The following is an 18,098-nucleotide window of genomic DNA, read 5'->3' as shown; positions in this document are numbered from 1 at the left end:
GAGTCCCAGGGTAGTCCAACCTTGGGGGTCGTCCCGGGTCGTCCTCTGTGTGGAGTTTGCATGTTCTCCGTGTCTGCGTGGGTTTCCTCTGGGTGCTCGGGTTTCTCCCACAGTCCAAAGACATGTAGGTCAGGTGAATCGGCCGTACTAAATTGTCCCTAGGTTGTGAATGTGTGTCAGCCTGTGATGCCTGGTGGCCTGTCCAGGGTGTCTCTCCGCCTGCCGCCCAATGACTGCTGGGATAGGCTCCAGCATCCCCGCGACCCTGACAGCAGGATTAGTGGTTTGGATGATGGATGGATGGATGGATAGCTGAAGTAACCGCACTGACAAATGACCTCGGAAGCGCAAGGAGACTTTGAGGTCATTGTCAGTCAAACATGTACTCGCATTGGTCATTTATATGCTCAGGGTATTCGGACACTAGTTCATATTCTGGTTGAGGTCATATTCAGGATGAGCCATTCACGTGCCGACGTTTTTATTCTGATCACATGCATTTCTGTATAAATAATGGAAGCGAAAGGTTCAGAATCTGGTTATATATCTGTCCAAGCTCTATCAAATGGGATTGGGCTCTTACATGCACAAACATATAAATGCAATTCTTTAGTATCCTCACTGATGTGCACGAAAATAACCTCACTGAAACTCAGCAAAGTTGTAACTTTGAATTACTGGGAATGAGTGCCCTGCAGTCATGTTTCTATTCATGTTACCTTAAATTTAAATGGGAAGTGTTTGGATATGACTCCCGACGGACCAGACTCCGGCTAGGTGTATGTATACAATTGCAGGCTATCAGGAATCAGGAACATTTGTCATTTCATTTGATGCACTTGCATACAAATAATGAAATGAAATATTGTTTCCCCAAGCCCACAGCTGTGCAACACAAAGACAAAAAACACACATCCAAACTACAAAAACACAAATATCCAACATATCCCAAAAAAAAAAATGTCACTGTCGAAGAGAGCGAACGCTAGCTAGCCAGGATGCTTGTCGGAACTGCCGGTCTGCATGGCTAGCAGTTAGCTTAGCCTGCCCCGCTTCCGCGTCCTGTCAGACCACCCTCGGTGCTTCCTCTTCGGGCGCAGCTCTGGGCAGGACAGTGGCCCCTGGGCCCACAGGACACAGCAGACCAGGCACCCCCAGACAATCCAGCACCAGCTCTCCCAGCCATCAAACCAAGACAACTTAGATGCAGACGTGGACAAAGACACTGCATGGACGGTACTGGGTGAGGCTGCCGCACACGTAAGTTCGCACCGCCGTCTTCCCTCACCAGAAGTGGGAAGACTATACTCTACTTACTAGCAATGACAGCAGTCATCTATAAAACAAAGGTGTTGTTCCAAAAAATCTAAAAACGGTTGTCTGAATGGGACACTTGTCTGCCCCACGGATGTCTGTTTCCTATCGATTTTCAAACATATCTACGGCGATGGAAAGGAAACCTTGTGGTTAATCCAGATGAAGTTAGGATCCATCGCCAATATGTCCTCTTAAAATGTCCTCAGACAAGACACACAGCCCTGGCTCACACTTTTGAAGTCCCTGGGGCAGAGCTTCGGATAAATCTTTCAAATGTAAATTGTTAACATTGTGATGTCTTTCTCCCTCTGTGGCTCAACAACGCCAAAGGCCTTTGACCTACCTGTGCTGTGTTATCCAGCATGTCCCTGAACCCGCTGTAGGAGACCTCAGCACCAGTCTGGGCCTGCAGCCACGTGTCTGCAGACTTCAACAGATTCATCACCACTGGACGGCCGGGAAAGTACTGGAAAGCAGAACATATTGAGAAAAAGTGTTTTCAATACAGTGCTATTCTCTGGATATGGTATATACAAGGCTCAGCGTTTTCGTTTTTTTTTTTTTTTATATCCGGGAATTTATCGGTGTTTAAACCGATCTGCTCCTTTTAAAAAATCCGGGTATTTTTTTAATCGGTAAAAACTGAATACGCTGAGCCTTGGGTATATATACACATACATGTGCCCATGTTTGGACAGCGCAACAGGTACCTCTTGGGCTCAAAATAAATCAAATCCTACCAACATGTACAGCTCTAATACTGTCATAATTGTCACCTTTTTTTTTTAAAGTACCGATGTCACCAGTGTAGTCAATTCATCGTAAGTGTTATAATTAACATATTGTATATGCCTGTCAGAGGACCAAGTAAGAACCTATGGACAACAGGGACTAAGAGCTGCTAAACTTGAAAAAACACCAAGGTGCTGTGGTGCACAGTGTCCATGTGGGTCACAACACATGGGGTTTGAGCATCCCTGTTGCAGCACATCTAAAGAATCTTGCCAAAGGCAAACTTGGCAACAGCCGAGCTTAAGCCAGGTATACATTTCCTTCATTAGGATCCATTTACTAAGCCACTAACAACCACTTAGCCACCGGTCTAGTCAGCGTCTACTCAAGACTTTCTCCTCCGCTTTATTGACGTTTTCTCTGTGTTGGAAACCACGGTAACAACATCGCCGCGTGAGGAAACGCGACACTGTAACTAGCAGGAAGAGATGCATCCTGGGGGAGAGAGGAAATCCATCTGATGTGTGTCTGAGACCGGTGATGACAGAGAGGACACGGACACAGACAAGCGGGCCTTAGACTCACAATCATGACAATAGACACGGGCTGATATCCTGAGTGTGCCGGCTGTAAGAAGGAGAGGAGCGTCTTGCTAATCATTGGATAAACATGTTCTCCTTTCTTAAAGTAAGCCTCTCTGTGGCCCGGCTTGTCACGATTGGCCTGGTTCTCAGAAGTAGATAACAACAAAGGGATAAAGCTTTCCTCCAGACTAAGACAACAACACATACCCATCGAAAACATGATGCTGTTGTCATGGTGACCTTTTTACCTTTGGCTTCCATTAATGACGGAGAGCGAGGTAAGAGCTGAGTTGGCAACAAAAGACGCAGACTCTTTTTGAATCATTCTGACTGAATACATGGAAACAGTGCGTGAGCCTGGTGGTCGTACATGTAGCCAGTTTGTGGATGACGGATGTGAGACAGAAAGAGAGAGAGAGAGAGAGAGAGAGAGAGAGAGAGAGAGAGAGAGAGAGAGAGAGAGAGAGAGAGAGAGAGAGAGAGAGAGCGCATCACCCCGGAGGTGCACTTTTGTGTTTCTGAGACTTTTTAATTTGGCCATCGCCATCTGTTCAACTACATATGCCTGACCCCCCCCCCCCCACACACACACACAGACACACACACACACACTATTAATCAGCCTTTAACAGGATCTGTGAATTAAACTCTACCCCCTTAACCAGACCCCTGGTGATTTGCTGAACCTGCTCATCCCAGAAAGTCCAAGTCTGTCCCATCCATTCTTTTACACCAGGCTGAGGCCAATACTGCTCTATTCATCACTGTAACTCAGCCTTCCAAAAACTATGCTGGGGTATTCTCCTCTTCAGTGAAATGTGTGTATGTATATGTGTGTGTGTGTGTGTGTGTGTGTGAGATCAGCTAAATTCTATCTCTGTCATCTTACATTTGGTATGTGTCATCTACTGTATAGCCAAAATTGAAGATGTTTTGCTCTTCTGGGTGTTCTTGGTCAAATCACAGTCTGCCTTTTACAGATGGCTCAAACCCAAGCATAACACTCACTCAAAACAGGAGAAAAGGACACAAAAACACTCACTGCCAAAACACCTGAAACATACTCCCTTTCTCTTGGCTGCACACGCATGCACGCACGCACGCACGCACGCACACACACACACACACACAAACACACACACACACACACACACACACACACACACACACACACACACACACACACAATACTACAGGTTGGGTATAAGAAGGAAACAAAGGCCCTTGATGTGTGTGTGCCTCTTGGTGCTGAGAGAGTGATATAATAGGTTTAGGTCTGGGGTCTGGATGCTAACCAGTCAGAAAAGCTCATTAAACAGCCACATGAATTTAACCAGGAGAGAAAGCGCAGGTGTTTCTAGTAATGGGCTTAGTTCACAATCACCAGAGCAACATCATTCATGTGCTTGCTCGGTTCCTGCTAATCCATCTGTGTGTGTTCAGTGATCGCCTGAAACCGAGTCATGTTTAGGTAAATTATGTCTATTGATCTGAATCACCAACAAAATAGCAAACAGTACTTTCTGTAAAGAATACAGACGTATCATGTAAGATTACTTGCGTTTTTAAAACCACAATTTTCAGGAATATAATCATGGTAGGTGGCGCAGTGGTTGGCACGGTCGCCTCACAGCAAGAAGGTCCTGGGTTCGGGCCCCGGGGTAGTCCAACCTTGGGGGTCATCCCGGGTCGTCCTCTGTGTGGAGTTTGCATGTTCTCCCCGTGTCTGTGTGGGTTTCCTCCGGGTGCTCCGGTTTCCTCCCACAGTCCAATGACATGTAGGTCAGGTGAATCAGCCATACTAAATTGTCCCTAGGTGTGATTGTGTTGGCTCTGGGATGGTCTGGCGGGCTGTCCAGTGTGTCTCCCCTCCTGCTGCCCAATGACTACTGGGATAGGCTCCAGCATCCCGGCGACTATGAGTAAGGATAAGCAGTTTGGATAATGAATGAACGTCTACTGAGACTCTCGGCTATCTTGAACTCTGGGGTTACTCAGTGTTACCTTGTTAGTCTTTATTTCTACTCTTCTTTCTATCGAACACCTCTAATGGCAAACACCGGCGTCTTCCCATCCGGCTCTCCCCATCTGTCACAATAATATGCTAAACTGTTTTCCATCTTACCACCTCTATATATCTCTCTCTCCTAACCGTAGATTTACTCTCTATATCTCTCTCCCTATGTCAGTCTTATCTCCACATCCCTTCACCCCCCGCAACCTTTTTCCTTCATCTTCTCTGTACCATTCCTTCCCGCCCCCATCCCAGTTGCACCATGACAATCCCCTTCACCCTGGCAATATGTCATCCCTGATCCGATTAGTATCAGCAGCACTTGGGAAACCACAGGCTTCTTATGGGGAGGGTCCCGGAGGGCTGGGAGGCATCTGTTGGCCAGAACAGGGCAGACTAGGCCAGGGGTGGGGTGGGTTGGGGAAACGGGTGAAGTCCTTGGATAATCTAACCTCAGTCCATCCAGAGAGTACGGAAGGATGCCACAGACACATGCCAAAGAGTGGAAACCTGACAAACATTGGCTCGTTCTTCACACGCAAACACACAAGTACAAAGACACACATCTCTTTACTACCATCACTGAGGTGCAACTTCAATAAGGGTAATTTGAGGGAGAACTCAAAAGAACCTCAACCACTTGTTATGAAACAGCATCACCCAGCAGTGAATTCATTCATAAATACTCAGGTTTTAGTACATCAGGACGGTGCTGCGCCCAGAGCACATCCAGCCTTATGTGTGTGTACTGTGTATCGAGCCCTGGCGTTAGAAGGTGGGTGTCTGCGTTTAGGGCCAGAAGCCCCCCCCCCCTTTAATTCCCTGTTTTATTCCCCTGTCTCTCTGTGCCCTCTGGGCTGAAGGGCTTCTTTCAAGAAAAGCAGGATAGAGGTGTAATCCTTAAAACCTCGCTGTAATGCCCTCGCGCTTCCCAAGATCCACTTTTTTAATCCTCATATACATGTAGAGGGTTCATAAATCCGGCTTCGGCCGGGACAAGACAGTAAATCTAGTAATATTTTGACCGCAAGCAAAATAAATAAATATGGAATGAAAAAAAAAAGCCTCCATGTTTACATCCTTGGATTGAGATGCATGGGATAGTGGATTGGGAAATAATAATAATAAAAAAAATTCTCCAGAAGACAGCACTTTATAAGGACAGAGTAAAGCGATGAACACAAAACGGTACAACCCGTTCTTTTTGGATTACAGGTGTTATCCTCAGAATTTTAATAAAAACATTGGATGGCAGAAGCACAAAAACACACACATTTCACTTAACAATCGGGTGTGTCGTCACTGAGAGTTATGTCACCGGCGTGACGGGATGACACCCACGGTGTGATTAGGATGGCGTGAGTCACTTTCAGTCTAATCTAATCACATGACTCACTCAGGGTGTCTAGGTTGCCCGTTAGGTTTAGCCATTTTTCGTAATCCGGCACACAGGGCAGCTTGTCAGTGAGGTCACTGCCTGATCAAACAATCATTGGGACAAATAATTCAAGCGAGGAAGAGAGATTCTCCCCTAGAAATTAAATGGGATCTTAATTCACCGATGTCCAGTCTAGGAAATCACTTGTTCACTTGCTCATTAAAGACCAGTCTAATTGTGTAAAGGTGAACAAGCAACTTGGCGGACTTGGATCGACGCAAGTATATCCTCTCAGTACTGATGACTTTCATTTTCACAGATTCAGCCCAAAGTTCACACCATTTCAAACATAGCACTTTTTTCCCCACTCTTCTTGCACAACTGCTAACAAGTCAACAGGCTGATTGGATACAGCCTCTTGGTAGTGACTGCTTTCAATTAGATGTCAGTGAGACGCATTGTGACGATGCCCAGATGGCGTCAACATTGGCTGGTTTCGTAGCCACACAAAGCCCAGTTGAGCAACTAGCCCATTCTGGTAAGGGGACAGTCCAGTATACCACTGGGACCCTCTGTTATTGACAGAACAAACTGGAGATAATGAGAGGGTAAAGTGCTCTGCCCCCTCATACACACACACACACACACACACACACATGCATGCAAAAAGGCACGTGCACATACACAATGACACTCGTATACATACAGACTTGCTACAGCGCCTCTCTGGAGGGTGTGATATAATCAGAGAGATTGGTGGCAGGCCGGGGCAGAGAGACAGCCCTGTGCTGAGCCAACAGGGACAGGGCTAACAGGTCAGTCCTCCTCACCACAACATCCTCCCTTGCTGGCACAATGGGGAGGAAGCGAGGGGAGGATGATGGGTGGCGGGGTGAGGTGATGTGATCAGCAACACAAGAATATAAAGTAAGGGATATCAGGCGAGCACAACAATAAACCATTCAAGATGAATGAGAGCTGGAGTCGACTCCATCTAGATAGACAGATAGCTAGATGGACAGATTTTTTTTAAAAGCTGAAATCCTGAAAAACAAAACACATTTCCAATCTGGAGGATGGAGGGAGGTGTGATGGATGCATGGAGAAGAGGGGAGTTGAAAGGGGCGAAGGTAGGGGAGGTAAATGTGGCATAGAGAAGACAGGAGAAGAGAAGTAAGGCAAAAGGAAAAGAGAGAAAGAAAGGAACAGTGGAAGACGGATGAGGTGATCAGGTATACCCAAAAAGTACTTACATAGTAAATGCCTATGTGAGTCTAAAGGGAAGAACACTGGGAGAGGAGAGGGAGGGATGGAGGGAGGAGAAGAGGAGTGGCGGTGGGGTGTCACATGGAGGGTGGGTAGTAATCAGTCGGCATCCGCATAAAGTCGGTGGGCTATGAGTGGGTGGTGGCCACACTTCTATTACCCCCACGAGCCAAATTCAAGAGGGTCAACAATACCCAAGAGAGCCTTTTGTGTTCAGGCTAGTCAATGGCATCCACTGCTGCCTTCAGTAGTGTGTGTGTGTGTGTGTGTGTGTGTGTGTGTGTGTACTTGTGCTTCTATCTTTATGAGGACAAATTTGGGTTTTTAACATCAGAGTGTGGACATTTTGGCCGGTCCTCCCTTCTTTAAGGGTCTATCTATTTTAGGGTCAGGACTTGGGTTTAGGGTTAAAGTTAGTTTTAGGATTAGATTAAGGCTAGGGTAAGGGTTAAAGTTAGACATGTAGTTCTTATGATTAAGATTAGGGTTAAGAGCTAGGGAATGAATGTAGTCAACGAGGGGCCCTCACAAAGATAGAAGTACAAGAATGTGTGAATGTGATTGTGTGCATATTTATCAGTAAGGCAAAAAAATGCATGTAATTCAAAATAGTTAACTAATTCAATCTGCAATCCCCTTATTACATGCATATATATATATATATATATATATATATATATATAAACATGTTATGAAGCGTGAGCCCTCTGTAAGAGAGCCAACTGATGTAAACAACTGTGAATTTGCAGCCATTCTTCTGTCTCACTCTCCATCTAGTGGTGACCCGCAGTAACTACATATCTCTAATGGTTCTTGATATACTAGTTAAGCGATTTGACGTGACACACTCTGGAGGTAAAATTAAAAGCACTGAATAAATGTAACAGCAAATAAAAGGGGGCCTGCGACACCAAATCATTAACTGTACAGCTCTGATTCGTCCACACAGTGTTTGTTTGTGTGTATGTATGTGTGCTTTTGTGCATGCGCATGCATGCATGCAAATTTTGCAAATCTGTTGCAAATTTGTCCCATTACCTTAGCCAGGACAGAGACGTAGCTTTTGAGTGTGCTCAGTGCTTCTCCTTTGATGATGGGGTGTGCAGCAAGCTCCACACGCAGAGAGTAGTGCAGTGTTGACTCTAGATCTGCCATATATACCCTGGATCTGTGCCCACAAGCGAACACATGCAAGCATGTACACAAATATACATACACATGCATGAACAAGTGAAGCATTCCCACAGAACTGCATAGCTGAACTTGAAGTCATAACAATGGGTGAATATTAAGTTGGCATCAGGCGCAAAAAAATAAGGAAGCAGTTAGCGACTTAAAATACGTAGCCTAATATGGCCGGTAACAGTGATGTACCTGTTGAAGTTTCTCCAGGGCTCCTTTGTGTTATTAGTGAGAAGGTCCAGAGTGGCTGGCCTAGGCTTCCCTGACCGAACTACCCCCGGTAGCCTCTGGAGGGCGTAGGAGTAGAAAGTACGTGCTTCATTTTGACTGTGGAGAGAGTGGCATGCAGACATGACTGACCTGCAGAAATTCAGCCATCACCTGCAGACAGTTCTCACTTGCGGCGCTAAGCATGGTACCCATGATAGGGTATAGAAATGAGCATCTAACCACGTGTAAATCTATGGTCTATGAAATGTATGACCACACATGTTATGCAGCTACGTGCATGCACACACACACACACACACACGCCTTCAACCCTTAGAACGCATCTTTTTGTGTTTAATAGTGAGCAGATGGCGCCTGGGCAGTATGTGATGGAGGGAGACAGATAGAGATCTCTGATCATTTAGCCCCGTGATAACCCTGGAAGTGGGACAATAAATAACATTGTCCTCTCTCTCTCTCTTTTTTTGTACTTTCCCTGTGCCTCAACCGCCCCATCATCTCTCGTGTAATTCCCTCTGACTATGCTTGAAACAGAAAGACTGTGTGTATGTGCGATAGAATGGGGAGAAGGAGGGAGGGAGAGAGAGAGAGAGAGAGAGAGAGAGAGAGAGAGAGAGAGAGAGAGAGAGAGAGAGAGAGAAAGAGAGGGAGAATCATAAAACTCAAAGAGCCCAGCAATAAGGAGGATTGATACTCCAGGCCCAAGCTCACTCACAACAGCCAGGAACTCAATTACACCTGCGCTCCTGGCAGGAGTGTACAGATGTGTGGGGAGAGCTATTCATCCTGGGAGGTCCCAAGGGCCCAGAGGGAGGGCTGGGAGGGAATGTGTTCACCTGGGGACATTCTCTCTCTCTCTCTCGCTCTCTCTCTCTCTCTCATACACACACACACACACACGCGCGCACACACACACACACACACACACACACACACACACACACACACACACACACACAGGATGAACTCGGTCACACACAAACGGAACGTGCACTCCCCTCTCCCAGGATCAATCAGACATTCAGCGATGATGGGAGGCCATCTGTCGCCATATGCGGCTGGGGCTTGTTTGGCAGGTGAAGCCAGAAAAGCGATGCCATTGTTTTCATGCAAGAAATTAAAAAACCTCCCCTCTGTACAGTGATGGAGATGAAGGGGGTTGGAAGGGGAGAGATGGGGGTGAATAAATAAATCAGCAATAAATCATTTCCTTTTTGCATTTGTCAACTAAAAAGAGCCCTCTTTGCATGCCAAGTTATTGAAACGCACCAAACAAAGCGGCAGAAACAGCAGATGAATTTGCAGGGCGAGGGACGATCAGCGAGCCTTTATGATAGTGAATAATGGAAGTGATTTTGATGCTCTGATCCCATTACGAGGCAGATGTTTAAAGGTATTCTCATGAAGAGGGTTCTGATAATGAGACCAAGATAACGCTTTTCAACAGAGAGAACGCAGTTGAGGTTTGTGGGGATCTCACCATGGCTCGATGATTGGGATGCGGTGGACATCAGTTTCATGAAACACACCTCTCCTTCACAGCCTCCTTCTCAAGTAGCTTTCCTCATAAATTCATCCAAAAATTCCCTTTTTTTTTCTTCCCTAATCTAAGAAAAATGTCCATTTATTTAAGAATTTTTGGCTCTTTCTTCCTCATTTTCATGTCTTTACCGAGCACATCTCTATCATACATTGTTGTAGAGCTACTACACAGGAATATGTGTTAAGGATCGTTAGTGCTGAGTGATATGAAAAATATTATTATGCTAATATGGAATTATACACGACATCAATATATCCCGACATCTGCTTATATATGCAAAAATATTATACTTAAGAATCCAACTGAGGTTCATCACACTGAACTATCTGGCACTGTTAAGTATTATATTATCAACTAGTTTTCAAATAATACTCCCTAAAATATCCCAGACCTCATTTTGTGAGAAATTTTAGGTAATAAGATTCTCGCTATCTTTAATTTGGACAGCAAAATTGTGTATCACAAGATGATATTATCTGCATTCCATCTTGATAAAACGCCACTGAAAGACATTAACAATAATACTGAATTACATATATTTTCAGGGTGTTGTGAGATTGTCGGCAGTCCAGCAATTTAGGCTTTTTCTACTCTTGCTCTATAAGATGAGCGCTTGAAAAAAAATGCCTTTAACGTAAATGTAAAAATGTTTTTGTATTTTATTTGAAAGTGATGCTGTTGAATTTTCTCCCTGTTCATTTGGGGCCAGTCTTCCACCAGCCATGAAGGCGCTGGTCAAGTTTCTAGTTATGAGAGTCTCGACTAGCTTCGGGGAAGAACATGAATCACATACGTACTACTTAGAGGGTGCTAAACTGTAAAATTAGGGGATGATGTCATACCAATACAGAGACTGTCAATTAACAGTAATGTGTTATACAGTGCATGGGGTAGCGTCCACACAGCCACTCACACTCTGAGCCTGGTGAAGTTGCCCCCGGGATAGTAAAGGTAGCAGGAGGGGAACTCGGTCACTCCAAATGTGGCTACCACACCTTCCTCTGTGTCCAAGACTCTCCTCACGGCAATGTTCTCATACTGCAACAGATCCAGGGTCACCTAGTACACACACACACACACACACACACACACACACACACACACACAGAGTTTTAGTTATAATCTAAAGCAAGATTCTGAGGTCGAGCCAAATGTTTCTGACAACTCATTTTGAACCCAATTAGACAGTCGCATAAGTCTTATAACAGAATAAAGTTGTTACATGGCCAATATTAGAAAATAAATACAAAAAACATTTTTCAAAGTGTGATTTACTCCCACACCGCTTAGGAAAGAGAAGAGGTGAGACTAGGGCTGTGCGATATGACCAAAATCTCGTATCACGACAACGACACATATCACAATAGATCATTTTCTGTAAATTCAATGAATAAATAGCTTGTATAAAATGACCACATGGAAAGGCTTATTTCTTGTTACATTTTGAATTATATACTCAAAAAATAAAGGTATTTACTCATAATTGATTATTTTTCTCCTTTTATTTAGAACCTTTATGCAAATTGACATGATTCTTGCGTAGGTGGTAAAAGAGGCTAGTGGTGTTTGAGTCTGTTGTGGGGACCGGCGTGCGGCATGTTTTGCAAAGTTCGGTTTTCTGGTCCGTGTCAGGATTTTCATACCCAAACCACATCCATACAATAGAAGCAGCCCCTCTTTTAGGTACAAGCTCCTCATTTTGTCCTGGCTAGTCAGAGTCCTTCTGTTCGGAATTACCCCGTTCTGCACTACATTCACTGTCCTCCACGTTTTGTTTGTATTGTCTTCATGCAAATTTCCTGCCTGTGTCTGTGCTGTGCAAAGAGTGGAAAGGGTCGTCCAAATGACGAAAAGTATTGCCGTAAAGAGTGTGATTTGTGACACAACAAAATAAACAATAGAGCTTAATATGAAATGATAGACGTTTTCTATCGTCACACAATATATATGGTCATATCGCACAGCCCTAAGTGAGACTGTTGAAAACAAAGTCTTACCTCTCGGCCCACGTAAGAGTTGGAGTCCTCAAAGATCAGCGCCAGATGTTCAACGTTGTTTGTCTCGAAGAAGCTGTCAATCTCTGCTTGGCTGGACAGGGAGGAGCAGATGAACACTTAAGGCAGGAATCCTATATGAGTACTAGACTAATCCACAGAGGGAACTGTTGTACTGAACAAACCCCCTCGATATCAGCTTAAAGTTATACGTCTTCAAGCAAATCTCTGAAAGGAAATAAATTATAGGCACAAAAAACGGCATCTTTCCAACCTCAAGAAAGTCCCTCTCACTGTCAAATAAAAGCAGCTCAATTTATGATTAAGACATCTGAAAAAGAGAATTATTTAATCAACAACAGCACCGTGGTGCACATGAGACAAGCTCAGCAGGTTACTGATGTATTTAAAAAGGGAGACACCTCATGGGATATGATCAAAACTTTGAGAATATCGATGGTGCTTTCATTGCACAAGTAACAGACACAAATCTGAAGTAAATTTGACAGTTGGATGGAAAATATGATCTACTTCTTGTTTTGCACTTACAGTGCTGATGAGTACATGCACTGAAACGTATGTTCTGTCATTTCATTTTCACTTGCACATGTCTCCAAGTTTGTCATTCTCCCTTTTTGTGAAGATATTCACAAAAAAGGGAGAATGACAAACTTGGAGACATGTTATGTTTTCACTATTTTTTGGGGCAGGTTGTGGAAATCTTTGCCTTTTTTTAAACATTAAAGTTAATTCCATGAATCTGCCCAAAAACAGCAGAGACAAAGTGCATTCTTTTATTTCTATTATTTTGTTTACCCCATTGACCATCATTACACACATGGGAGCATGAGAAGAAGACAGGGTGAACAGCCAGACTGTTTAGTAACTGAGAGGTCATAGGTTTAATCCCTGTGGCAGACGACTTATCCATCAACAGCCACCTGTCCTGCTGACGTGCCCTTGAGCAAGACACTGATCCTCGACCTCCAACCTTCGTAGGTCATTAAAAGTTTCTCTAGTTTTAATTATCGGTTAAATGCCTAAAATTAAAGTGTGTGTGTGTGTGTGTGTGTGTGTGTGTGTGTGTGTGTGTGTGTGTGTGTGTGTGTGTGTGTGTGTGTGTGTGTGTGTGTGTGTGTGCATGAGGGAGCTAACCTAGTCGGCTCCAGTGGGGGGCAGGCTGGAGGCCACGGCTCCTTGTGTGTCTCCATTATGTCAATGATCCTCTGACGGAGGCCTCTCACCTCCCGTGGGAAGCCTTGGGTTCAGAGCACACCAAGAGAAAACCATAAACTGATTTTAGGTCTTACAGCAGCTTGACATTTACTAATTTACACATTTTACTTACACATTTTTACCAGCGCCCATATGCCATAAACACAAAATCCTGCAACGTGACATTAAGTTCTGTTTGTAATAAAACTGGTCTGTGGCATCCTGAATGTCTCAATTTACTTTGGGTGTTAAATACTACACAAACCAAAAGCAACACGGAGTCTAAGGGCATTTATGGCACAGGGCAGCATGCAAGTGGATTAACAGAGCTGCGTTACTGTCGCAAAGCAGTCGAGGTGCCGAGAAAAACGTGTATTATGTAGAATATTTGTTATGAGTAAACATTTTACTCTGACAAGATGCAAGCTGAGAGCCCACATATTCTCAAGTTTGTCTGTAAACAAACCAAAGACTTCTTTATTTTTAACGGCTTGATTGCCTCGATGTGCATAGCATTACCTTTAAATCCCTGTCCAGTCGACTCACTCTTGGAATAGGCATGAAAAAACTGTGAAAGGAGAGTGGGGGGGGGGGCAGAGAGGAAGTGTAGGGGAGGTTGTGGGGTTAAAAAAAGAAGTGAGATAAGATGAGATGATGCTGATATGACCCAGAAAGAAGCTAAGCAGTGTTGTATAACAGTTAGGTAGGGGCACAGGCCTCCTATCTGCCTGCCTTGACCCCTGGGACCTTCCTCGTAGAAAATCAGTTGCAGATGTTCAAGCTCACTGGTGAATTCACACAGAGGGAGCTTTCACTGGATGACAGAGGAAGGAGGGGGGAAGGGACTCGTGGCAGAGTCTTTACACAGACTAATGCTGACTAATCAGATGTGCATACAAATACAAATGCAGAAGTTCAAAGCAGGGACCTTTTTTCCCCACAGTGTGGTTGCTGATCGTGCACAAAAGTCAGCTCTGGCCAGAACGTACTACTGTATGATATTACACAACCTGCAGTCTCTTTCCAGCTGTTAGCTCACCCCCATCCAGAGAACGACTAGTGAGTTCAGTTATAGAATAAGATATTCTACCTTTTGAAGAGAGCGACACCTATTCATGCACACTGACAGCACAAACATTACAAACCATGTCACTTTTTGACAAGGATAATAGTTTTTTGCAGACTAAATGATAACACATACAAAGTGGGCACTATCCCTGCTATTTGCTTTTCAAATGTGCACCAACGATGTCGGTAAAACCAATACTGTGATACAAAACATATGCAAATATGTCTTCAGCTCCAACAATGAAATTAAAAAATCAACAACTGGACATTACAACACGTACTGTCATACACGCAAACATAAAATTGCACACATTTTGGTATTCCTAAATTGGTGAAGACACAAAATGTTATCTAAGGCTGCAGATGCTGTGTGCACAGCCATGATTGTGTCAGCAGCTGTTTAGCACAGGAATTATTACAAAATGTTGCTACAACTTATTGTGTCTTAGATAGAAAGGCTGCCAAACTAGTTTATGATTCTTATACCTCAAAAGTCCCCCTTACAGCAACAACAAATTCAGTGGCGAAAACAACTGTCACCATTTGAGGTTAATCAGGTTCAGTCTGCAATGACTAGCGTTTTAACACAGTTAAGCCAAGAACACACACGTACACCAGGCATCATAAAATAAAGCATACACAGTGTGGCCCTTGGCAAATACTAGTGATTCCCATGTGACTACCTACCTTTATGGTAGGGTATCCCTTGATGCCAAAGCCAAGGCAGATCTTTCTATTCTCCTCTTCAGCACAGTCAATGGCTGCCAAATCCACTGCAGGTTTCCATTCTAAAGAATAGAAAGAAAAAGCCCATCTGTTTACAGTGTGCTCTCTATTGACCTGCACTGTCATCTCACACTGGATGTTAACTCTTGCAGCCCTTGTGCCATCCGTGCCGGTACTGTTAACATGGATGTTAGGGATGCACCGATAGCCCTTTTTCACTGCCGAGACCAATGCCGAATACGAATCTTTAAGTATCAGCTGATACCAAAGAACCGATCTGATCTGATCTGATCTGATTGCTTTTGCTGAACAGCACAGACTTAGACCAATAGTTTGGAGTCAATGGGCACAATAATTGAGATAGAATCAGGTATCTTTCTATCATTAAAGAAATACAGTCTTCCATGTCTCCAAAATCCAATAAATCAAGCCATTTTGCTATATATATATATATATATATATATATACACACACACACACACACACACATACATATATACATGTCATATTAATGACATTAACATATCTGTGAATGTTCTCATTCATTGACATTAACATATCATGACATTAAAATATCATTAATATGAAATGTTAATGGTTTTTGATATTGGATTTTAATCATAGGTAAAATCCAAGATAATGATACTCAATTTTAACCTGGCATCAGACCGATATACGATACACAATACTCGTATCGGTACTGGTGCATTGCTAATGAATGCTGTCAATATTGCCATACAGCAGTCTCCACAAAATAAAAAAGAAATCCTGCACATTCAATAAACTTGTAAGCAGTGAAGAACATCATAAATAGCTGGCAGTGTGTCTTCTTCATCCAAGACCACATTCTTACTTCTCAATGTGATGCTGTAATTTGCATCTCCATCTCAAGTAGATGCCAAGAGATGCTAGGCAGTGGCATTGGTCTCTTAACACTTAAATAGCAGTGGCACATTTGTGTTGAGACTGCAGACAGCAGATATAGAGAGGGATGGTTTTAGGATGCTGGCATGCACTGTTGAGCCTTTTGAGGTATTGCTGACCTAACTCACAGAAAGTTTCCACTTAACCCCAGTGACATGTCTGCTCTCACACCATCCCACAACATTTACATAAGGCCAGTGTAGTACAAACTGCAATTTGTGAAGGTGTAACCGGATCTGCTCTACAAAAAAAAAAATCATTGCTTGAGTATCCGGGCTTCTGTGCAGTCACACTATGGCAGATAAACTGTTACATCATATCCTGGTCGAGGGTAAATGTACCAGCAAGACTGTTCATGGACGCTGATTCGTGACGAAGACAACAAACGGATGGTTATACACGGGCTCTGCTGATGATGCTATGGCTTCAAATACACAAAGAGCTCACCCAAACACACATCATCAAATGCCATCTCGTCAGCAGGTTTATTCTAGTTCACTGATCATCAGGGGCAAGTAAGGGTAACCATGAGTGCAACAGGGGGGTAGTTGTGTAAAGCAACAAGTCGTCATCTTATACATGTTCAAATACATTCTGAATACATGACAATATAGAGAAATCTTACATAGTAAAGCCAGGGCATCATTTGGCACCGCCATGCTATTTTCCTCACAAACACACACACACACACACACACGCACACACGCACACACGCAGGCACACACCCCTCTCTCCTCCTTCACAGTAGATGCCTGAAATGCCTCATGACTGCGTAGGCCTTGAGCCAAGACAAGAAACTTTTCCCAAGAGAACCATCGTAATTATATGAGAATTCCCATTGCCTTCTCATATTTCTGCTGGCTTCACAGAGACATGAGCGCAATCTTCCCCAAAGAGTATTTTGCAAGATTTCGGGATATGACGGTAACAAAACAGAACGAGACCCTAAATCAAATCATATGCCCCAATAAACAGAAAGTTGGACAGCGAGCCCAAACCAGTGCAGTGTGACTGCATGGCTTCTCTTGCTGTTTACATACAAATGCATCACAGCAGTGAACATGCCTAACATACATACTTTACTAAAAGCTCTTCATTAGTCCTAAAACGTTATCCTGCAGAGCATCTCCATCTAAAACTCTTTATTGCATTTGCAGATCGAAAATAACGGCGCAAATATGAAGCCGATATATATATATATATATATATATAAACAATACTTACTGATCACAATACAATAGCTGAGAACTAATTTGATTAATCGTAGGACTTTGAACTTGTCACGCTGTGTGTGTGTGGGGGGGGGGGGTCGTACCAACCTTTAATATCTCTTGCCAGACTTTTGTAAACGGGAGAAAAGTTGACGCAGTGGCCGCACCATGACGCGTAAAACTCCACCACGACCGCGGCCGTGGAGTTGACCAACGCGGCGTCCACGTTTTCCGGGGTCAGCACCAGGATCTGGTCCGAAACCGTGTAGAGTCCCGCGTCGGCGGAGGACGAGAGAAGCAGACAAAGACACAAGAAGACGGTGGATCTCCTCACCGGACCGCCGACACGGAGTCGTGCGGTGTCGGTAAACCGGGACGTGGCACGTCCGCAGCGCCGCGCCATCTTCGATGTGCTGCTGACGGCGGACCAATTTTGAAGCGATCTGTCAGAAAGTGATAGAAACTTTTTGATGTGCGTCTCTTTGGCCACCTAGCGGCCATCTGCTATACCTACCTGTGAGATGTAAAAAAAAAACATTTCTGGTTAAATTACACAAAGATGTAAGAAACCGTGAAATTGTGCGTGTGATATTTTGGTGCTTTGTCACGTTGTTAAAGGAACGAGAACGTGTATTTGGGGCGATAACCCAGCACAAAGGCTCTGTTAAAGCGCAATTCATCTACATTCACTGCCGTGCGTTTCCGCAGCTTCG

At 44.0% G+C, this 18,098-nt stretch overlaps 1 protein-coding gene across 1 annotated transcript in view; it reads right to left on the bottom strand.

Annotated features, from left to right (window-relative positions):
* qsox1 (quiescin Q6 sulfhydryl oxidase 1) overlaps nt 1-17,866 on the bottom strand; it is a 31,965-nt gene extending 14,099 nt beyond the window's left edge. The window contains exons 1-10 of the mRNA XM_056276862.1: nt 17,494-17,866; nt 15,212-15,312; nt 13,976-14,024; nt 13,397-13,499; nt 12,245-12,335; nt 11,161-11,306; nt 8,666-8,800; nt 8,330-8,459; nt 1,661-1,783; nt 1,318-1,336 (exon numbers count right to left, since the gene is read on the bottom strand). Of these exons, the coding sequence (XP_056132837.1) occupies nt 1,318-1,336; nt 1,661-1,783; nt 8,330-8,459; nt 8,666-8,800; nt 11,161-11,306; nt 12,245-12,335; nt 13,397-13,499; nt 13,976-14,024; nt 15,212-15,312; nt 17,494-17,788 (1,192 nt within the window). The 5' untranslated portion in view covers nt 17,789-17,866. The remainder of the gene's footprint in view (nt 1-1,317; nt 1,337-1,660; nt 1,784-8,329; nt 8,460-8,665; nt 8,801-11,160; nt 11,307-12,244; nt 12,336-13,396; nt 13,500-13,975; nt 14,025-15,211; nt 15,313-17,493) is intronic.
* Nucleotides 17,867-18,098: the final 232 nt, after the last annotated feature.

The sequence above is a fragment of the Lampris incognitus genome, chromosome 3 (genome assembly GCF_029633865.1).
Source record: "Lampris incognitus isolate fLamInc1 chromosome 3, fLamInc1.hap2, whole genome shotgun sequence".
NCBI classification, from domain to species: Eukaryota; Metazoa; Chordata; class Actinopteri; order Lampriformes; family Lampridae; genus Lampris; species Lampris incognitus.
Note: the sequence above shows the minus strand (reverse complement) of the source record. Positions and strands in the feature narration are given on the sequence as shown.